Genomic DNA, 22,478 nt, shown 5'->3' with positions numbered 1-22,478 from the left:
TTTCTTTCTGTAAAAGCTGTTTTACTGACTCAGTGCTTAGATAGTTTGGGGTTAAAGTGTTGATATATAATCATCATACAGGAGACCCAAGTATAGTGTGGTAGTGTGAGTTAACCTTCAGTTAAACACTTCACTGCGTGTCTTCTTTTGTTGACTTCCCCCCTCCAGATCTCTCAGACCCCTCTCAGCGGATTTTTCTGCGTGTCTCTTCAATTGATAGTTGGGCTCCTCTTGTGAAGCTGCAGGGCCTGTCTGCCAGTGTCTCCCACACACTACAAACACAGACACACACTCCGTTATATCTCCAGTCTTTCTCTTTGTTTATTTGTGTTGCCTCTTGGACGTGACACAGTGCAAACCATCTAAACCTGACATAAACTAGCAAACAGCCACACAGGTCAGATCATTTCATCTTCTGTAAATGACAACAAATGAAATTTGTAATTGTCTTAATAACTCAAAAACAAACCAAAAAAAGAGCGGTTAAGTTGACAGACGGACATTGAACGAATGAGTGAGCGATGCAATTACTCAGGCATTTGGTTGCTCCATGCAACTCCCAGCATGACACTGCGAATTGGCAAGACCTCAACATTATCACCAACCTACCTTCAGTCCATTTATTATGCTGCCACACCGTTTACCATCTGATTTACATAAATGGACTCAAGTTTTCTGCACATTATACAAAGAAGTTCTTACTAAAATGTTTATCATTACATTTAGATTTATAAAAACAATAAAGCAGGTGTTGTGTGTGTGTGATTGCTGTGTGCACAGTGTTCTCATGTCCCGTCCTCTCTGGCTCCGCCCTCTTGTCCAAATCGAGCTTTCTAAAAGGAAGATTGTTTTTTGATATCAATGCTTTTCTTTCTTTTCCTACTGCACTGCTAATTATGCTTTAATCTGTGTGTCTGTTTGTTTATATATAATTAGTTCACACCGTGAAAATATTAAACGAATACTATGGTGTGTGCTATAAATGGAAGAAGAGTGTTTTTATTAAAGAATGAGCAGCCATAGGCATTACTGAAGCAAACACACATGCTGCAGTCAGACAGTAGACAGACAGTCTGTTTATCCTCTCCCTCCTCTCATCTCTGAGCCAAGCCTCAGGAGCACAGCGCCCACCTGGAATAGTCTGGCCTCGCTCCCTGGCCTGCCCTCAGGCACTACTGCTACATGTGTGCGTGTATGGGGGGAAAACTGTAATCGGTATTTGTATCCACAAGTTTCCCAGCTCTTTGTTTTTGAAACAGACAAAGAGATGAAACACTGCTCTGCTGTTTAACATGACCTGTTTTAAAGAGCCTCCCATTTTATTGAATATGCTCTTTTATCGTAAATGGTGAAAAATAGAAAATTCTACTATATGTGGGACAAAGCAGCTGCTAAGGTGTAACTATAAATGTGTGTGTATATTTTACTTTAGTCTTAACACATGCTACATATCAATGTGACTCAGGGTTGAAGCAGTCTGCACAGGAGCTGAGCAGGCCTAGCTGTTAATTATTGAACAGACACATTTTAGGCAACATTCCTCAGTCTGCAGCCACTGTACCAGAATGTTACCTTTTTATTGTCTCTCAAAGATACTGTGTAGAAGCACACCAGCTGACATAACCACAGCATGCCTGTATCTTGAAAAATATTTACCTCTTTTAGATAAGGTAATGGGTAATGCTGTCTATGTAATATAATAACCAGGAAGAGATATTTTTCTTTTAGCTTTATTCCTCTTACTTATTATGAAAATATACCTTTGACACACCACAACATTTAATGTAAGTTATGTGTGCTCTTCTCTTTTAGGTGGAACATTCCTTTAATTATCTGGAGATCCAGGGAATCTCTTGCAACAAGCCAACCCAGGTACCTCACATCATCACACATGGAGGGTTATAGGATTTGTTTTGTGCTAGGAAATAAGCTCAACCTTTTCTTTTTTTTTCTTTTATTTGCTGAGAGTTACAAAAAATATATGTCATTCTCAAGTCTCATGAATAATTGTAGCCATCATGAGCGATCAGCTTATCTCTGTGGGAAATGGAAATGACATCTCACTTGAGTTGTCTTGTTGCATTCCCCTTTGAAGACAGTGTCATAATCAGATTTAGTGAGGAGAGAGACGTTGGCAGGAAAAGATCCTGCATAGTTTAATCTTTGGAAACTAGATGAGGCTCCAAACACAAAATACTTGGTCTGATCTTCTGTTGGCTTTTGGACCAGAGCTGGTGAGCTGTCAGTCAGCAGGATCTACCTACAATATATGATAATCCGTCAGTAACCACACTTTTCCTGCAGCTGAACCTCCGTCATCTCAATAGATGTCAGTCCTCTTAATATCTTGACTGATGGTCTCCTGTGTACCGGCGAGGATTATGCTAATTTTGGCCTCACAGAAGAGGCCTGTTTCACCTACAGCTGCATTTGCATAATTGCGGCTAAAGTGGTTAGCCAGTCTTCACAAATGTCATTTAATCTTTACTTTTTCTTAATGCAAACGTGTGGAATTATTTGTCTTGTGTAAATTATTCCTTGGTTTTCAGAGGGTACACAGGAACAGATGGAGTGATAAATTAGCACCTGCTACCATCCAAATACAAACAAACAACAACAGCTTTTAGGGCTTAAAATTAATTTTCCAGTCTGACAGAGAAATGTAAAGAACATAGAATGGATTCATGTTGAACCATACGCTCTCCATATTCTCAGACAACTCTGCAGACAGGTGTAACTCTTCACTACTGTTATACTGATAAACGTGTCTCTCTAGCTGCTCATAGAGTATGAGCGTGGCTCGTTCTCTCTGAAGCTGCCCTCCACAGAGGAGGTGGACGAGGTGGTGGCTCACATAGGAAACTGTCTGCTGAGGATATGTCCCGGACTGCCACCCAGGTGAGTTCTTCTGACAATAGATGTTCTCTATTAGAGAATAGATGCTTTTATTTAAAATCATTGCAGTACCCCTGTAGTTCAGAGCACAATTTCCTGATTCATTATTTGTAATACGTCCATTCAACAGTAAGACCCAGAGCTGCTTATGTTGAAATCATTTACAGTAGTTGCGGCGCAGGTGTAAAGATAGGATGACTCAATGCTTTCATCCATCTCCTGTTCTCAGTAAAGTGATGAAGAAGCTTTGCATGGAGCCTCCAGACAGACTGCCCTCCCTGCAGACTCTGTGGGAAAACAACAAGCTGGCCGAACCTGGACCCTGTGGTAGGATCCTCTGACTTTACACTAATTACTGTGTCTCCACCCCATTGCAAAAAAAATGTGTGCAGCTGTGTGTGTGTGAATTCTCATCACGTCCGTCATCATGTCCATTTTTGCTCAATCCACCTGTCACAGGTCATCTTTGTTTCTCTCTCTCTCTCTCTCTCTCTGTCTCTTTGATTGTTTGTGCAGGTGGATTTTCTCAGATGTACAGGTGTGTTTGTGACTGGCTCGGGCTGCCTCACAGAGAAGAGGTGCAGTGGGTGAGTGATATTTACATTCTTTTATGCGGCTTTGTGTCTTTGACACGTCCTGGTTCATCCATGTTTCAGAATGCCGCCAGCTGGATACATAAAAAGAGAATTCTTTTGACAAACACCACAACATCATATGAATATATGTAGAACCCTTTCCTCATATCTTTGTTTTTTTGACCTATTTTTCTTGCCTTAGACAATTTTTCTTGTCTAAAATGTAATAATCATATATTTTCTATGAATATTTCAACCACTGTGCATGTTTCTACAAAGCTTTGATGAGTTGTTTTGTTTTTTTCAGGACGTAGACACCATCTATTTGACACAAGACTCTAGAGAACTTAACCTGCAAGACTTCAGCCATTTGGAGAACAGGTGAGAAATTAAAAAATCATCAGAGCACACCGGCATAATGCAAACACTCAAGCTGATGACACAGACGAGCACCATAGGGCACACAACATGATTTATTTTTAAAGTAAATATCCTAAAGCTACCATCAAGTGTTATGCTGGAACTGATGAAGAGAAACACAGAATGGCAGCTCTAACCTTTTCTTTTTCTCTCTCCTCCTCTTCCTCAGGGATCTGGTAGCTATAATAGCAGTTTTGGAGTTTAACCAGTGGTTCACCAAGCTCTCAACCAAGGACTACAAACTGGTCAGTAGACTTTAAATGTCAACATCTTCCTGCTGTGTTGTTATGGTCACAGGCTCTAATGCTGCTGAATGTCATCCTGTATCAATGAGAGAAGATCAAACATCCTGCTGCTCTCTTCTTGCTACACACTGATGCAGTGATGTTTTTTTTTCATCGTTGGAACATTTGTTAGCTTTTTATGCTAACAAGCTAAGTTCATGTTCAGCTTGTTAGCACAGTATTAGGTGACAGCTATAGTTCAGATTCAGCCAAACATCCCGGTACATGCCTGCCTACACGTCCTCTGCTTTCTCTCCTGTGTCTGAAATCACATCATATGTAGTGTCATTGATGCCTGCTTTTGTACCTAAAGCAGTCTTTGTGGCTGCTCTCACTGCCTTCCCATTTTTACTCCTGGAAAGCCAGAGAGGCGCAATTTCACCAAGTAACAGATGGAAATTCATCTTTTGATTTTGTAGTAAATTTGAGCTGACAGGCGGACCCGCTTAAACCGGTGAGGCGATGCTGAACTGCATTGTGAGCATGGCTGAAACTCACATTTGAATAAGAGCATTATTATGCGATGACACTATAATCCCTATTGTAATGAAAAGCAGAATTGTATTTTATTACCATGTTATTACTGTAAATTAAAGGTCACCATTTATAATTTTACTGTTGTTGAATGAAACCTTAGTAGATGGAAAAAAAGTTGACATTTCTTTATGTCTCTTTCTATGTTACACTCCATACAGTGCAGGCATCTGTTCCTCTACATTTGCCTGTTCTGAATATTTGCCTCTTTGTTACCTCCATCTCCCCCTCCAGTCTGTTGACTCAGGATCAGTCCAATGTTCTTGTGTGATAAGACTCCTAATCCAAACGAGACAAAGGGGCTCAATGTCTCAGGCTGTTGCCCCCCTGCAGCACTCTATTACCAACTCTGCGTCTCAAAGATATGCTCAGTCTCACCAATTACCCCACGCAGCTTCCTCAGTCCAAACAATTATCTCATGCCTCCGTCACACAATTCTTTTTGGGTGTTGAGGGTATTATTAATATTTTTTTTTTAAATCCAGTCCCATGTCAGCCATGCAGATTCAGGCACATATGTTTCATGCAGGCACATGTAAAGTGTGTCCCCGTCTCTGGACCCTGAGGTTTGGAGTTTTATTTTCGCAGGTTTGAGAGCTTATGGTTATTGTATACGGTAACAGGCTGCTTTGTAGGCATGTTTGTACAGTGATAGCAGAGAAGCTGGAGAAACAAAGATTTGATCTTGAGCCCAACTTTGAATAGTTTCTGATTCCTGCCCCAGTGGAAACAAGAAAACGGAGAGAGAGAAAGTGATGACAGAGGCAGAAACATGGAGGTCAGAGGAGATAAAATGTTAATTAAATAATAAATAAATAAGAAAATCTGTCAGGATGTATCAGGAAAGGAAGGAGGAATCACATTTAAACAATAAGGAACAAAAGGAACAAGACAGGAGACAAACAAACCATTGGGAAACAAGACGTGAGCCAGTTAACACACAAAAGGTCAACTCGAGGGCAGCGCTGTTTGTTATGGTATCTGTGAAACACAGTGTTACATCGGGAGGACACACTCTGCGGATCATGCAGAAGGAAAGAAACAGAGGTTGACAAGCCTCCAGTGTTAAATTACAGTCCAACCGTCTTTATCAAGCAGATAAGAAATCTCTCAACGCAGCAGACTGGATAATAGAACACACTCACACGCATACAGCAGGCTATCACAGCGAGGGATTATGTTGCTCATCCAGACTTCACTTGGCCTGTTTGTCTTGTGGTCTAATCAACATGCTGAGCCAAAAAATGAGGAAGGAGGAGAAGCAGAGAGGACAGAAGTGATAAGAGGACTGGCCTTCTCATTACCTCATGGTCCCACGCTGTGTGCAAGTGTGTTTACACATGTGATATTTTAGCAGGGTCAGAGCAGCACAGCATGACAAGGCTCTTCTTTAATAAATGATAAATGGTGCAATGCACATGCTGACAGTTCCTCTGTGCCATCCTCGGCAGTGTTACTGTGAGCGCTGTGGAAAATACAGACCTCTTTGTGCTCGAATGCCACAACTCCTCTCCTCCACTCTTCACTCACTACCCTCATATCTCTGCCTCTATATGATGTGCCATCCCTGTCTTTTTTTAATTCCTCTTCCTTAATACTCAGAGTAAACACATGAACAACGGATTCTTTCTTCTTTCTTCTGTCTTCTTGCGTTATCTCCTTTACCCTCCCCTCTTTCTCTCCCCCTTCACTGTAGATAACAGTGTTGGACAAAGCTGCCACTGTTTTGGCCACACTGAGGCTGCTAGCTGACCGAAACAGTCCCCTATAGTAGTCTAATGTTAATTACCAGGAATAACAACAACATAATGGGTCCGGTGCAGTTGTGTTATCATAATAGAAAGTGTTTGTTATGAGTCAGATCATTTCCAGTAACAGTGTAAACTGGTGTATATTCTTGAGTATGACGCAGCACACTGTGAAGTGGGTCAGTGAGCACTGGGGAAGGGCATGGACATTCGGCTGTTGAATTTTTAATTTTGTTTCAAAATGAGTGCTTTTGCTCCCGCGGCGAACAGCTACGTCTCCTCCCGTGGTGATGAGACCACAGAAGCGAGACCAAACTTTCTCCCTCTTTAAGTGTCCAAAGTCTGCACTCCCCAGCCTCTCCTATTCACGCTTAAATGGTCTTTAAGTGGAAGCTTTCACTTGTATACTGCTTCTTTTCTTTTTTTACAGTCCACAGTGCAGCTTTAATTAGCACAAATGAACAGCTTTCTGGAGTCAAGTTGCAAAGAAGAAGCACTTAGGGGAATCAACTAAAAACTAAAATTCTCTGTTATTCCTACTGTGACCTTGAATGCTTTCATTAGCCTCAAAGCTTGTTCAGTTAATTAGTTTGCTTTTGATTCAACATGATGAACGAAAGCAGTTTAATTGATCAACGAGATGAGCTTGAAAATCTAAGGAAAATAATGTTTATATGATGCTACCAGCATAGTTAAAATCTGACATCCTTTGTCTTCAGTCTGCAGATGTGTGTGAGCAGATACTTCGAGTGGTGTCCCGATCCAGTCGACTGGAAGAGTTGGTTCTGGACAACGCAGGACTTAAAACGTAAGACTAAATGCAGACTCTCAAAGCAGGACAAATAAGACAGCATAATAATTTTCAATGATGCTATTTGCACCCACCAAATGGGCATTTGAAATGTGACTGTAAATTGAAACATGTGGTTTCAAACTCTCATCTTTTGGGTGGAAGGCCAGTATTTGAGCCACATAGGCACCACATACCACCTCACTTCATTTCCTAAAGCCTTTCTGCTAGTGAGGTCTGAATATTTTGGGCATGACTATTCATCTGTGGGCGCAAATAGACACTTCACTTTGCAGGAAGGATACAGCTCAGCCTGTGGAAACAGAGACAGTGTTTTTCGAAGGCTATAAAATGACTCTAGTGCAGTCGGAGTGATCTCAGCTTCAGCTGGGAGGCTAGAAGAACAGAGTTTAACTGATTAGCTTTGAGCTAACACATTTAACTTTAAAGATTTTAAGGTCAGTGTGGAGTTTGATGATATTGGCTTTTCAGAATCACAATAAGTCTAATGAAAGATGCTACTTTGCATCATGGGAAAAGCGGTTTGTTTTCTTGAAGACGTTTTTCCGCTGAACAAACGCAGAAATGGCAGTTTTTGAGTTAATTAAGGAGGAGGCGAACATGTTAGAAGTGGAGGAGGAGAAAGATTTGTTGCTACTACTGCGACAACTATTCGCAACTTCGCGGTTTTGCTTCTTTGTCCAAATATCTGGTTCCTGATAATGTTCAGGGAGGTGGACGACTCCCTGAACATTAGAAAAACGGTCCGAAAAATGCCGAGAACAGCAGGAACATTGCAGAGAGCCTGCAATGTTTGTCTGGAAGTCTGCTTCAGTTAAAACAGATTCTATGTGACACTTTTTTGTCCAGTTTTGCCGTTTAATTCAGTGCTGACATGGTGGCTTTTTATAGCATTTCTGTGTATTCAGCTGTTTAAAGAAATGTAACTAGCAGGACACATTTGGTGGTAACCTTGCCACCAGTCTTCATGTTGCATTGCACTTTTGTTCAGCCCTGCTTTCCTTCAGTGGCAATAAAAGAATATTTATGGTGTTATATGATTTTAATGGGCTGTGCATGTGCAGTGCATTTGGTCATACACACATTAATGGATACACCCTTTCATGACCTGCAGTGATTTTGCCCAGAAGCTAGCAGTTGCCCTGTCCCACAACCCCAGCTCAGGACTCACCACCATAAATCTTGCCAACAACCCACTGGAGGACAGAGGTAAGACTTTGCTAGAATAACGTGTTCTATACTGCAGTTTTAAAGCTTTTAAAATGGACGAGATGAAAACACAATAACAGAAGTTATGCTTAATTTAAGTGAAGTGAAACTGACAAGAAAAAAATCATGATGTGTTTCTGGCTCCTGCTGCAGGCGTTTCCTCTCTGGGTGCTCAGTTTGCCAAACTTCGCATGGGGCTCAAGCATTTAAACTTTTCCAAAACCTCACTGTCGCCCAAAGGTATGTGCTGTCTTTCCTTTTTCTCTGTTGCGATAATCAGCTGGCTGTTTTATGAGTGTTTGAATGCACCCCTACAAGCAGGTGCAATTCATATCCTACACTAATGTGATCACACCCACCACTGAGATGCTAATGAGACTTAATTATTGCACTATTAACACACTGTGTGAGAAACGTGTGTGTGTTAACAGAAGACAATCTGTGAACAGCATGTTTTCATGTGCTGTGAAGAGGCTTTCTGCAGACGATCTGTAGCCTGTCTCATCATATTTTTTCCACAATAAATTTCAACAATTACTTGCAGGTTAAGATTCTTCTTGGTTCACATCCAAAGTAAACTCTCCAACACCCAACAGTGTCAGTCGAGACTCCTCGTAAACATCCTCTGCTCTCAGGCAATCAATAAAGAGCTATCATATTCCACATTGTGGGGTTAGTAAGGCTGCTCAAGCTGAGCCCTGCTTGTCTCGCTAAAGGCACAATCCATAATCTTTGCTCCCAATGCTCAGAGGAGGAGCAGTGGAGTGAGGACAGTTTAACACGTTCTGTTGAAGCTGTTGCAGTCACACAATTAAACTTTAACATTTCCTATTCGTTCCTCCTCCTTTTTTATCTTTTCTCATCTGTCTGGCTTTATCAAATCCATCACCGGACAGTCATGCTTGAATTACTGACAAGCTGAGTCAGTTGTCCGTTCAGTGCGTCAGCCATGTGATAGATGTGATACGGGTCAATGGCTGCATGCGTAGCATGTCAACAGTGAGCCTACACACTCCCATAGAAATCCATGTATGCAAAGACATGCATATGTTTCATTTCTCTTAATGTAGCACCTCAAAATGTTAATTTTAAATGTTATTTTTTTATGTATTTCTAATAAAAACAGCATATCTCCTGATCAGCATTGCGTGATGCTGACAAAGGCGTACCATCACATTCATAAAATAGAGGAGTAAGCGTTCCACGCTCTCACTCTACATTCTGACCCTGTTCTTTCCAGTCTTCAGCCACCACTCATTTCCTCTGCCATTTCCTTCAATATGCTGTCAAAACATCAAGTGGAGATGTGAAGGCTATGATAGTGCTGACTGTGCCTCTGTGTGTGTGTGTGTGTGTTGTAGGGGTGAATAGCCTTTGCCAGTCACTGAGTGCCAACCCATCCATCCCCAGCAGCCTCGTCCATCTGGACCTCTCAGGGAATATGCTCAGAGGAGACGACATGCAGGTACATTCAGAATACTGTAGCTGAATGAAGAGGACCTGCCACTCTGTTTATATATTTTTATATGTGCTATCTATGACCAAACTGAGACAGGATAAAAAAACGAAAAAAAAAAAAATATGTTACAAAAACGTCCAGAGAGGGAAATGGCTACTGTAACTGTATCCTATTGTTGCCTGGCTACAAGACCCTAGGAAGTTCCTGACCTTTGGGGCAAACCGGGCTTACATGTTGTTTCCAGTCTTTATGGCTAATCACTAACTCACCACTTGCAACTCATATTTCTAGAACAAACAAACAAAAAATCTGGAGAAACACAATAACACATTACATTTTACATTACATACTTGAATAACAGGATGGTGATGATGCATGTTAAAGCAGTGTGGACAGATATGGTGGGATAATTACTCAATTCTATGTATGTTTGTGTTTATCTTTTTAGCATTTTTACCACTTCCTTGGTCAACCCAACAGCCTGATAACCCTTGACCTCTCTAACACTGACTGCTCATTGGACCAGGTGAGTCAGTCGACTTGATATGATGTCTGACTAAGTATCCAAATTAAAGAGGGATGAATGTCTCATCCATTATGATAAATGAGCTACTGAATTACTTTCTTTAAACGTGCAATTAGAGTTATTGTACTGCATTGTAAGTGCTGGTCATTAATATCTGTGTTGTAGGTGGTGTAATCCAATTACACACACACACAGTGCTCTGAATACTGTATGTGATGTATTGATGTGGGTCTGAGAGCCAAACACAGCATATTGATTGGTTTGAGATGTAGCCAGCTGTCAGCCGGTCACTGGAGGTATTGATTAGCTCCTAAATCATATTCAGCTTCAGTCGCACACACATTCCTAATGTTGCAATGATCCAAAACGAACAAACCGACCCAACTTTTTAAAACCTTCAGGCTGAAAAGGGAAAGGGTTGAAACCAGCAGATGACTTAACATATCATGTGTTTTGAATATTAAGATTACATTAACATTTTTTTGTGTGTTCCAGGTTTGCTCTGCTTTGCTGCGAGGCTCAGTCCAACACCTCTCTGTTCTCAATGTGTCAAAGAGCGTCTTCCCTCACAGGTAAAGCCCTATGTGGGTTTTTCTAACTCCAAAATGAGTAGGCAAATTCATATGTTATTGCACTTAAAGTTATTTCTCAAAGACTTGTCAATCAAGAGGACATTTGTTAATTGCAAAAATTACTAAAATAAATAATAAGCAAATCATTGTTTTTGTACATAGGGTAATAGTTCATTCAGAGAGGGATTTGTCTGTAAAACCAGGATCAGCCATCTTTTAAGGCATGTACCGGTAATTGAGAGCCTAAGCCTAAGAGTCTAAAACCCGATATCAGAGAGCAGTCAACTGATTAGAAATAAAAAAACAAAAAATATCACAAAATATAAGCAAGAACTTCAATCAATTTATACCAAAATTTGAAAGCTGAAACCAAAAAAGAGCGGTTTAAAGTTTCTTAGAGATAAAAAGCAATATTTATGTTTAGCCGTATCATAGAGCTTTTTAGTAGAAAGTTGAGAAATGTCCTGTGTTTGCATGAAGATGCTTTGTAGTGGTAGAATGTCTTATTGTGCATACAGTATGTTCCCTGGTCTCTCGGTATGTTAGTGTGTGACATCTGCTGGTGACCAAGTGCCATCACACTGTGTGTGTGTCTAAAGTCATCCAGGTCATTTTCATTCAAGAGCTTGAAGCGAGGCATCTGCACTTGTAGAGTTTCATGAAGACGAATTCAAGAAACTCTACAAGGGCAAGCGGATGCCTCGCTCCAAGCCCTTGAACAACTGTGTGGTGTGTGAAACAGATGGGTGAGGGGAGGATGGAGTTTTTCTTCCCATCATTATCTCTCCTTCCAGTGTGTCTCTTGGGAGCTGAGGACTTCATCAGGGGAATAGGGGAGCAGAGGTGGGGGGGGGGGGGGGTTGGAGAGTGAAGATGAAGAGGGTAAGGTGACAGAGTGGAGCCGGAGCAGGAGCAGACATGAGTGTAGCAGGTGTGGAAGGAAATAAAGGGGACTCAGAGAGTCTCCTCAGCAACACTTGGTTTGTTGAGGCACTCGTAAACTGTAGATAAAATTATAGTGTGTCACAAGCACATGACAGGAGTACTAACTCTCTGCTGCATCAGATCGAAAGCTGTCTGCAAAGTTGGTGACAGTGTATTTCAGGTTTTTCAGTGCATGGTGACATTATTGTATTTCTTTTCTGTCTCTGCAGGAAAGGAAAAGAGGTGCCTCCTTCATTCAAACACTTCTTCAGCAGTGCGGCTTCTCTCGGCTACATCAACGTGTCAGGAACCAAGCTGCCGCCAGAGGCCCTCAAGTGAGCCACACATTCGTTCACATTTAATGTGTCTGTAGAGCAGACTGCACATTTTGTTCCTCCAAACTATATTGCTATTTAAATCTTTATTTTTTTCAGTTGAAATTCAACTCCGTCTGCACATGTGGTGTTATTTTACTACTAGTTTTGTAACTAGATGTTGTTTAATGTTGCTGCTGTAGGGCACTCCTGCTTGGATTGGCCAGTAACCCCAGTCTGAAGGATGTGTCTCTGGACCTTAGCTGCTGTGAGGTAAGACCCAAACAGCTGAGAATGTTTTACACCATCAAAACAATCTTTGTGGACACCACAGAAATATAAATAATTTCATTTGGGGCTGAACGGTCCCTTAAATTGTTACCAGCCATAGTGTATGTATATCAAACTATCAAATCTATGGTGCATCTATGGTGAGTCAAAAAACTGAAACCAGTAGATCCTTTAGTGCGTCTTATTAGCATTAGCAGTAGCTGTGTTTGTGTAAGTGCTCTTGTCAGCTTGAGTTTGGCGAGTGTGGTTTTTAATACTCCTCCAATTCAATCAGCTTTTTAGGATCCACTCCAAACCCATTTGACAGGCCAATGACACCACTAAGAGGCTACATAATGAAATACTTGGCAGACAGTGGAGAGAGAGTGAGGTGTATATATGTGTGGAAGGGGACAGTAATTGTTTTCCTCCTCACAACTCTCACACACACCTTCATCCCCACCCCTCCTTTTTCAAGCCGCAGCCGACTTGCCGCAGATACTGTGTGATTGCTAAAGATAACTCATGAATACAAATTACACAGGAAATCCAATTCCAGATTCCCATAGAAATCTCCCAAAACTGGAGCTGCAGAGGAGGGGGGAGGAGGAGGGGATGATGCGATGCGTCCCTTTTTTGAAGCCCTTAATGAACCATTTGGTGGAGGCGGCCACAAACTGCTCTATGACAGCGTACAAAATAAGGACTTTCTATAACTCCATGCCGAGTGTGTTGTGTGTGTGTGTGTGAATGTGCGTCTTTGATGAGTGTGTGTTTGAATAGAAGTACGATCATTAAGCATCTGCGTGTTTTGTTGCCGGTAATTGTTGGCTTGGCTTTGACATGCTGTTCTCTCCCTCTAATGCTTCTGTAAGCTTGGGCATTGTGTAAGTAACCAGCGTGCTCCCTCTCAATAATTAACAGCTCATTCTTTCTTATTTTGATTTGCATGTCTGTTTTGGCTGATACTTTTCTGCTCGTCATATTGTCCATTTTTAAATGAACATTTACATATTTATCATGTGTAGATGTGTGCGTTTAGAAAACTGTTTCACTAATGAATTTCAGGATGGTTCAGTAATCTGTTCTCTTTTTGTCTTAAGTCATTGTGCATATCTTAGTTTTAAAACAAAGCTGTGTCTCCTGTCTTTCCAGTTGAGGTCCGGAGGGTCTCAGATCCTTGAAGGCTGCATTGCTGAGATCCCTAACATCTCAAGCCTAGATATCTCTGATAATGGTGAGATGGCATGCTTATTTTAAACTAAATCCCAAAGCACAACTAGTAAAGGCATAAAATGACAAATGCATCTTTTATTTGTCTTCCACCAGGCCTGGACTCAGACCTGTCCACTCTCCTTGTTTGGTTAGCCAAGAATCGCTCCATCAGACACCTGTCTCTGGGCAAGAACTTCAACAACATCAAATCCAAGTAAGAAAAAGGAGGTGATGTGTTCAGCATGAGCCTTTAGTTATATACAATATGAATGACTGGTATGCTTAAGGGTTCTAATAGCACTGGTGCAATGCAGGGAGAAGATGTCCATGATGGAAATGTTGGTGAATTTTCATCATTGACATGTGTTTATTGTCTTCCTGTCTTTCTTCATAGAAACCTTGCTCCAGTGTTGGACAGCCTGGTTCACATGATTCAAGAGGAGGAGTCGGTGAGTTCTTAATGTTCTCTGTGTGCTTGTGTGAGCAACAGTAGTCTGAAGTTAGCAGAAAACATCTTTCAAGCAGTCGTCTCAGGTTCTCCAATGTAAATCACTGCATCTCCACCAGCTGCTCTACAGCTGACCTCTGACCTTTCCCACCAGAGGGTTGTTTTAATAGAATTCCCCAACATCGATCAATACCTCACAGCATTACAGTAAAGGAATCAAAGCAGGGAAATGACCTGCAACACAAGTATGTAGATTGACATGTCCTGTAGCTTTTTTATCTTGGTTGTTGATGATCTAGTGAGAGTTAGCAGACAACTCAACCTCACCCCCCTCCCCCTCCTCCTCAATCCATCTTACTCATGTTATCTCCCTCTCCATCACTGGAGCTGTAACAAATGTTGCCCCAATGTCTGACCTTCTTTCTTTCCGACTGTGCTGGGTGTGTTAGATTGATGATCCCCTGTGCTGGATTGGTCTCTTGGTGCTTGTAGTCGCTGTGTGTGTGTGGTTATGAGCTGGTTATCTGGCTGTGCAGGTGGACACTGGTACACAAAGAAATGAGGGGGAAACTCAACATATGGATTATGATAAAGAGAAGGGGAGAAGCTGAAGGTGGCAGATCCAAGGATGCCCAGTAGGGCTGGATTTATATATAAAAAAAACTGGAATAAACACACTGTGGCTGGGAGGGATGCTGTTCTCACACAGCAAGCTCTGACAGATAAGGCTTGTGGAGATAACAAGTTCCCAATTTTATACAGCAGTGCATCCTTTCCTCTGTTGCCAGACAGAGAAAACGCACATCGCATACAGCTCTCCACTGAATCCAAGTCGTAGGATGTGTCCTGGCTGCCAGAAGATAAACAAACTATCTTGTTTGTATCATGGTAGTAGGTGTTCTGTACATCTGCTGCATGATGCTTGAAAAATGTTACTGCTCCCACTCTGTGTCTGAATGCTAAATATAAAGCTGTAGCCTGCAGCTGCTCAGCTTTACAAAGCAAGAACTGACTAAAACATGGGGGATTAGCTGCTTTTCATACTTTGCAATTTAAAATAATGTCATAATTAAAAAAAACAACTGTTTAAGGCCAGGAGAATCTGTGTTGCACGACTGGTAATGGTTCAATACTGCTTGAGAGGGAATCATTATTGCATCCCACCCTGTCGTGGAGTGATAGGACACTATTACTCACACACACACTGCAGTTTTCCAATTCAAACCAGTATATAAAACACAGTTCATCATTTAATAGACACATTAAAGAGGTTAATGTGTCTTTGGTATAAGGTGACATTTGTTTGTATAATCTGGGTTTCAGTTTTTTTGAAAGTCTTTTTAAAGAAGACATACTTACATATCTGGAGTTATGATTTAATTCATTCTGTTATTGTATTATATCATATCATTTCCTGCCCATGTAGGTTTGGGAGCCTTTATCTACATTGCATCTGCACATTTATGTAGTTGTAGTTGTTGAAACCCTGTGATTAGGATCTTGTTTCTGCTCAGCAGAGCTGAAGGAGGAGTTAGCCACCAAGGCAGCTGGTGCATTAACTTTCATTCCTGTGCCCAACAGGGGCTCGTGTAGGTTGTAAATAATTCTCTGTGTATCCTCAGACACGATGTAACAAGTAATTTTCTGCCTCACTCGTCACTATTGCGATTTATAGTTGATCAGAGTGCAATAAATATGCCCAAATATACAGACAGACACATTTATTACTGTGCAGATCCTGCTCAGTTTATTAATGTTTACACACAAACACACTGTCTGTGTGTGATCAGTCAGGTGCTTTGAACTCCAATGAGCTTTCTAGAGTTGTTTCTGTGTGTGTCTGCAATTAGAGCGTCACATCCACTGTGATAATCTACAGGGATGCAATCTTACTCAAAAGCTGTACTGCATAAAAAAAGACCTTTATTACTGCTGTACATCAAAAAAAAAAATACAAAGAATTAATGTGTGACTGGCAGACTGTGAAATGACAGTCCAATCTGGAGCAGATCACAGGAGACTCCAGCTGTGTAAATGGCATGCATCATAGAGCTGCTTAAATCTGGTAAACAGACGGTCGCTGCTGGGGATTTGTGAACTCTTGTACTGTATCACTCCCACGTCAAAAAAAATCTACTTGATCCACTGCCGAATGATTCATTTCTATCAGTGGAGCTTTGAATGATAATATCACTCTCTATTTTACTCACTTCCACTTCAGTTTCTGGTGAATGTTTAATCTCCCTAAGTATAGAATAATTTATTCTCACAGTATGGAGCCTTTGAGGCTTTTGTGATGGTGTCAAAGTTGCTGTGAGCTCTGCCTGTCAGGTCCAGCTGCATGCTCGAACTCTCTTTAGGGGCAGTGCCAAAGATCACAGGGTGGGTGTAGAAAACATGCAGAGTCAGTATTAACCCTAACGAACAGAAGACTTGGAAACCAAGCATTCAAAGACTGACAGGAAAACAAGCTGGCCCTGTCGGAACGAATATTAATGGGCTTAGTTACACTTTTTACAAAAGCCTTTGTTAAAGTTGGCAGTGATGTACAAGATCCAGAAAGGGCAGCACATCTACTGTGACTGCTTGCGGGATATGTCTGTCCTGATGTCTTGAATGCTCATGAAACAAATGCATTGAACACACTCTCAACACTTTGCTTCCATGCCTTTTCTCTTCCCCCAGCCCCTCACCTCTCTGTCTCTAGCAGACTCCAGACTAAAGACTGATCTGACTATCGTTCTCAACGCCCTCGGCAGCAACTCTTCCCTCACAAGGCTCGACATCAGCGGGAACGCCATGGGTGACATGGGAGCCAAGATGCTCGCCAAGGCGCTGCAGATCAACTCCAAACTCAGGTATGCATGCTGGGTGCTCAAAGTGGTGTACAAAATACAGGATTTTATCCTTTAAGATGGATCTCTGTAGATCTTTCATACTCCCTCTTGGACTCTTTATGAATTTAATTGCTTCCTTTGTGCGCTCATTTTGTGCAGGACTGTGATCTGGGATAAGAACAACACCAGCCCTCAGGGTCTACAGGATGTAGCAGCCGCTCTTGAGAAGTGAGCAGCACCATATTATCCACCAATGCACCATGCATACGATTGCATTCTGTAAAATTACACATGTGCACTGCATGAACATCCCTTGTGTGGTTGGCTGTTGCAGCCCAGATGTATTTTGTGTGCTGAGCAGGAGGAAACCTTGAGGTGTGTTTAGACAGGAAAGAGGGAGGATGAGAGGAAGCAAGGCACAGAGGGGAGAGAGTGAACACAGAGAATACAACAGAGAAACAAGAGCAGGAGAGAATATGCTGAGGAAAGCAAGGAGAGAACATAACAGATCCAGAGATAAACGAAACTAAACAAATCAGTTTTTCATCTATTATATCTTCTTTCCAAATGCCCAGTCTTCTGTGTGTGAGTTTAATTTCTAAATTGGCTTCTGGGACACATCTGTACATCTACATCTCATATTCTCCCAGCAGTACATCTCCTCATTTCCCTTCTGAATCTCTATATTGTATTATTGAAAGACCATTTTTTTCCTGTTCTGATCTTTATTCTTTCAGCATTGAAGCACACTTTTATAGAATTTTTTAAAGAATATAAAGCCTCACAAATTCCCCATAGACAGTCATTTACTGGAACTTGAAGGAGTGAGTTATTGAAGCAGGAGCCAGGAGAGCTAACAAGTTCATACAGCAGTCAAATGTTTGACTCTGACATTGGTACATCTCTAAAGTGTGAAATAATATATTTGGGCTGTGTCTCCATTAGAAACTACACCATTCGTTTCATGCCCATCCCCATCATCGATGCCTCCCAGGCTCTGAAGGCCAGCCCGGAGAAAACAGAGGACGCTCTGCTAAAGGTTTGGTTGAAAACATGCAAAGTGCAGAAATGCCCTTTCTCTTTTGGTTTATCATCGTGACTTTGGCTTTGTGTTTTTCTCCCTAGATTGAGAATTATTTGTACAGAAACCATGAAACCAGAAAATACCTGCAGGAGCAGGCTTATCGGCTTCAGCAGGGTATCGTCACCACAACCACACAGCAGGTGTGCACACAAATGGAGACAGACACACACTGCTGTTGCTGACTATTTTTATTCCCTGTGGGAAAGCTAATCTAGTCATGCAGCTCTAAATGTGTCACTAGTAACAAAAAAAGGAAACACCAACTGCTCAGGCTTGGCATCTCACACAAACTCATATTTTGTTGTTTTTTTCTTCTTCTAGATGATGGAGAGGATTTGTGTTAAGGTGCAGGACCACCTGAATTCTCTGAGGAACTCAGAGACAGACGCCATCTTGGAGGATGTCAGGGCAGCAGAGAACCTTATCAAAGATGCCAGGAACTCTAAAACGGTGAAGACAGGCTCAGTTATCACACTTGAGTTTTATGCATTTGATTTCAAATGTTATGTCATTGTTATTGCTTACCTGTTGACGTGGCTTTGTTTGTCTCCTCCTGTTGTATAATTGTTGCTTCCTGGCTGTGTTGTTCTCAGCTGCTGCCCAACCTCTACCACCTTGGATCAGCATCCAGAGAGGACTTGAACAGTTCATCAGTGGGTCCCATCCAGGAGAAGCTGGAGTCCATGGCTGGAGAGGTGACTTCTGTCATGGACAAACAATTGCAGGTAAAGTTCTTACCTCGTACTAAATTGAACAGAATAGAAAGGTCATAATATGCAACATGCAGACAAAGAAAAACACAATATCATACTTTCCTCCTTCCTCTCCCACCAGAGTCTGTTGGAGTCCATGGTGGATACAGCAGAATCTCTCTGTCCTCATGTCATAAAGAGGAGTAATCTTCGTCCTGAGCTGATAAAGGCCAGTTCAGCTAAGATGGTTGTACCTAAAAGCTTTGTCACCAAAACTCTTGTGGAGCAGTCGGGGGTGGATATTATCAACAAGATCAGGTGCGTGTTTTGCTTCATGTGTTACTTACACTGCACCTCCTCCCTGTTACTTTATTCTGTGAATATCACTTTTTCTCTGTGTCCAGTGAGGTGAAACTGAGTTTAGCGTCCTTTCTGTCTGATCGTATTGTGGATGAGATTTTGGAGGCTCTCTCCACGTCACAACAAACACTGGTAAGACAGCACTTGACTTACATACTCATGGATTGATCGTAGAATTGTTGCCACCGCTGAGCGGGAAAACTGCATCATTTTCATTCTTCCTCTTCACACACCATCCCTCTGTTTTCTCCCTCCTCTTGTCCTCTCAGGCTGACCACCTGGTACGTCGAGGTCGTCCCTTGGTACAACAAGAGTCTGTGGACCTGGATGTCCCGGAGGAGAAGATTCCTAAACGGGCTTCGGATGAGATACTTGAGGCGGAGAGGCTTGAGGATCTGGAAACATGCATGGTGGGTTTTAATGGCTGCTCAGGTAGAGATAAGATAAAATAGGAGAGTAAACAGTGCAAATATTTGTTAAGAGCTTTTATGGAATAACGTATCATTAACAGCGGAGGAAGATGGGAACTATTGGAAAATGAAACTTAAAAATATTCACTACTTTTGTGTTGGCAAAAAAAAGACTGAGGTGTTCATTTGGCAGAAACGTGTCCATGCCTTTGTCAAAAGCAGCCTGTTGTGTCTTCTTCTGGTGTGTCTCTTTAATCTTCTATCCTCCCCCTTTTTGCTCCTTCAAAGCAGCATGGTTGTCTCTTTGGTTTTCCCCGTTTTTGTCATCTTACTGTGTTGTCTTCCTTTCTCTCCAACCCTTTCCTCTCTTTTCCTTCTTCTCCTTTCCTACCTTTGCTCCATGGAGACTCTGTGCTGCAGTGTAAGTAATGCTCGACTGTCCCTCCACATTCTTCTGTCTGTCCACCTTTCTCTCACCTCACTGTACTTTCCTCTTTATGCCTCTGATCACTGTCTGCCTGACATGCTGTAGCTTTCACTGCAGTTTGATACCCTTTAAAGAATAGTAGAGAAACCATAATACTTAGTAGGATAAATTGAAAGGTTTTGCCGCACTGCACTGCTTGGGTTCATTAAACACACTCTGTCATCACCACCTTTATAAATGTGGATTGCAATTATAATAACATACACAGTGTTAACCATTTATCAATGTGTAAACACTGAAGGTGTCAGTATTCACTTTAAGCATAATAAAGAAAATGGTTTATAGGACATCCAGTTTAACCCCCTAGGGACTTCAAAAGTACTATTGCTAACATTTTAGCCTTATTTAGCATGGGGCATAGCAAAGCCCACATTGTGTTTGAAATAAAAAATCCAGGAAGAATTTAAACAATTTATCAAAAAATACTTCAGAGGGTTAAACATAAAAGTCCAGACACAGAAATCTGTGGCAACCTGAGCTTAAACTGCTAATATTGAAGATACTATTTTACTTATTGACCAGCTGTTCTTTTACCTGTTCCTCTCCTCAGATGACTCCTAAATCTAAAAGGAAAAGCATCCATAGCCGAATGCTGCGGCCAGTGTCTCGTGCTTTTGGTAAATAATATTTTTTTTATATTGAGGTCTATCAGACTGTGCTCAGCTATGTTACCTTGGCATGCTTTGGTCTTTTTTTAAAAAAACGTATTGATCCATTGTGATGTGATGACAGGTGAAAGTGCACTCTATCTTTAAATCCAATTACAAACCAACAGAGATGGAGTTTGACCTAGACAAGGCTCTGGAGGACGTCCCTGTACATGTGGACGACACTTCCACTTCATCTCAGACCCCCCCTACGCCGTCTTTGGCCCTGCCTAAACTGGAGCAACGTCCGCCGGGAACCATGGTAGAGCTGCCATCTGAGGAGGAGAAGAAGCTGCAGCACTTCACCAAACTGCGACCTCGGAGGAACAAAAAAACTCATTCCAGCAAAGTACCTGTAAGGAAGGATTTTTGAACTGTCATTGCGTCATTTGCCGGAGGATTCTGACAAGGAATCAGGTTTTCTAACCTTTTCTTTCAGCAAATCAACAGCACTCCGTCTCAAGATGGGGAACAGAATGGCCTCATGGGAAGGGTGGATGAGGGTGTAGATGAGTTTTTTTCTAAAAAAGTCACCAAGATTGATTCCAAGTAAGGATTATGCTCCTTTGGACATTCAAAATGTATGCATGTTGTTGGTATCTGTTGCATCTATCTCCTCAGTTGTTTTGACACTGAAGTCTTCTTGTCTCTTTCCAGGCGTTCCCTGAAAAGCTCAGAATCTCAGGATGGAGAAAAGAAGAAGAAAGGAGGATTTCTAAACCTCATCAAACGGTCCTCCAAATCTGATAAATCAGATAAGTCAGACAAAAACCAGGCTGCATCATGCTCTGCGGCTTCTGCTCCTCCATCAACTGTCCCCGAGGAGCCTTCCTCACCGAAGGTGACAGTGAAGAGCCCTGCACCAGAGCCAAAGTCAAGGTGAGGATGAAAACATAAAAGCTTTGTCTCCTGTGCTTTCTTTCTCGAGCACATCCTTATTGACATTTTGTTTCCACTGCAGGGACGCCTCCATTCGCTCTCAACCCACAGACTACAGCAGCAGCTCAGACCGGTCAGAGGAGCTGAGGACACCGGACTCTATAGACGAACCGTGGGAGGGTTCAGACGGCAGGGGGAGTCCTCAGGGAGGGAGGCGGTACCCCGGCATGCAAATGATGGGCAGCGGCCTTCTGGCAGAGATGAAAGCCAAACAGGAGAGGAGAGCACACAAGGTAAAGGATGCTGAAATAATATTCTGATTTGAACCGCGTTGCAAGATGTGAGACTATCACTAGATACTGTGTCTATATTATGTTGCATTAATTGCCCTTAATACCACCTAAGAAGATCTGCGCTTACAATGATTGTATTCAAAATAAAGAGACAGTTGCAGATTAATTACAATAAAAGAGTACTAAGATAAATAGTGAGCTAGAAATAAGGACACATTAAGCTGTTTTTGTGTCAAAGCGCTGTAGGTGTTAAGCCTCCCCTTGTCAAAGTTGGTTTGTTCAACACTCGCCAAGTGTGGTTTCCAGCTGGGAGAATGTGGAGAATAAGAGGCAGCATAGATGCTGAAACACTTTATCTTCAGGCAAGCCATTGCACCTGACAACACGTTGACATGAAAGCACAAACAGGGCTGATTCTCTTCCAGACGGCAAGGTGACAGTAGGTGCAGGAAGGGAAGCGCTGTTGGCATGAAAGGCAAATGAAAGCATGACAGAATGGAGACGGAAAAAAGCTGATGTTCAAATTCTTTGTCATGATTCACAGCATGACATATTAAATACATACTTCAACACAAAGCCATCAGA

At 41.9% G+C, this 22,478-nt stretch overlaps 1 protein-coding gene across 1 annotated transcript in view; it reads left to right on the top strand.

Moving 5' to 3' along the window:
* LOC114448622 (F-actin-uncapping protein LRRC16A-like) overlaps nucleotides 1-22,478 on the top strand; it is a 44,259-nt gene that overhangs the window by 16,755 nt on the left and 5,026 nt on the right. Inside the window, exons 4-34 of the mRNA XM_028425696.1 lie at nucleotides 1,813-1,872; nucleotides 2,777-2,898; nucleotides 3,125-3,222; nucleotides 3,412-3,482; nucleotides 3,778-3,851; nucleotides 4,060-4,135; nucleotides 7,176-7,264; nucleotides 8,382-8,476; nucleotides 8,630-8,716; nucleotides 9,838-9,941; nucleotides 10,384-10,461; nucleotides 10,957-11,033; nucleotides 12,188-12,292; nucleotides 12,475-12,544; nucleotides 13,697-13,778; nucleotides 13,871-13,970; nucleotides 14,151-14,205; nucleotides 16,890-17,062; nucleotides 17,201-17,269; nucleotides 17,987-18,080; nucleotides 18,167-18,265; nucleotides 18,447-18,575; nucleotides 18,719-18,850; nucleotides 18,960-19,135; nucleotides 19,222-19,309; nucleotides 19,447-19,587; nucleotides 20,625-20,691; nucleotides 20,850-21,076; nucleotides 21,161-21,270; nucleotides 21,379-21,600; nucleotides 21,683-21,893. Coding sequence (XP_028281497.1) covers nucleotides 1,813-1,872; nucleotides 2,777-2,898; nucleotides 3,125-3,222; nucleotides 3,412-3,482; nucleotides 3,778-3,851; nucleotides 4,060-4,135; nucleotides 7,176-7,264; nucleotides 8,382-8,476; nucleotides 8,630-8,716; nucleotides 9,838-9,941; nucleotides 10,384-10,461; nucleotides 10,957-11,033; nucleotides 12,188-12,292; nucleotides 12,475-12,544; nucleotides 13,697-13,778; nucleotides 13,871-13,970; nucleotides 14,151-14,205; nucleotides 16,890-17,062; nucleotides 17,201-17,269; nucleotides 17,987-18,080; nucleotides 18,167-18,265; nucleotides 18,447-18,575; nucleotides 18,719-18,850; nucleotides 18,960-19,135; nucleotides 19,222-19,309; nucleotides 19,447-19,587; nucleotides 20,625-20,691; nucleotides 20,850-21,076; nucleotides 21,161-21,270; nucleotides 21,379-21,600; nucleotides 21,683-21,893 — 3,381 coding nt within the window. The remainder of the gene's footprint in view (nucleotides 1-1,812; nucleotides 1,873-2,776; nucleotides 2,899-3,124; nucleotides 3,223-3,411; nucleotides 3,483-3,777; nucleotides 3,852-4,059; nucleotides 4,136-7,175; nucleotides 7,265-8,381; nucleotides 8,477-8,629; nucleotides 8,717-9,837; nucleotides 9,942-10,383; nucleotides 10,462-10,956; nucleotides 11,034-12,187; nucleotides 12,293-12,474; nucleotides 12,545-13,696; nucleotides 13,779-13,870; nucleotides 13,971-14,150; nucleotides 14,206-16,889; nucleotides 17,063-17,200; nucleotides 17,270-17,986; nucleotides 18,081-18,166; nucleotides 18,266-18,446; nucleotides 18,576-18,718; nucleotides 18,851-18,959; nucleotides 19,136-19,221; nucleotides 19,310-19,446; nucleotides 19,588-20,624; nucleotides 20,692-20,849; nucleotides 21,077-21,160; nucleotides 21,271-21,378; nucleotides 21,601-21,682; nucleotides 21,894-22,478) is intronic.

This window comes from Parambassis ranga, chromosome 16, assembly GCF_900634625.1.
Source record: "Parambassis ranga chromosome 16, fParRan2.1, whole genome shotgun sequence".
NCBI classification, from domain to species: Eukaryota; Metazoa; Chordata; class Actinopteri; family Ambassidae; genus Parambassis; species Parambassis ranga.
The sequence above is the reverse complement of the archived record's forward strand: the minus strand, read 5'-3'. Positions and strand labels throughout refer to the sequence as shown.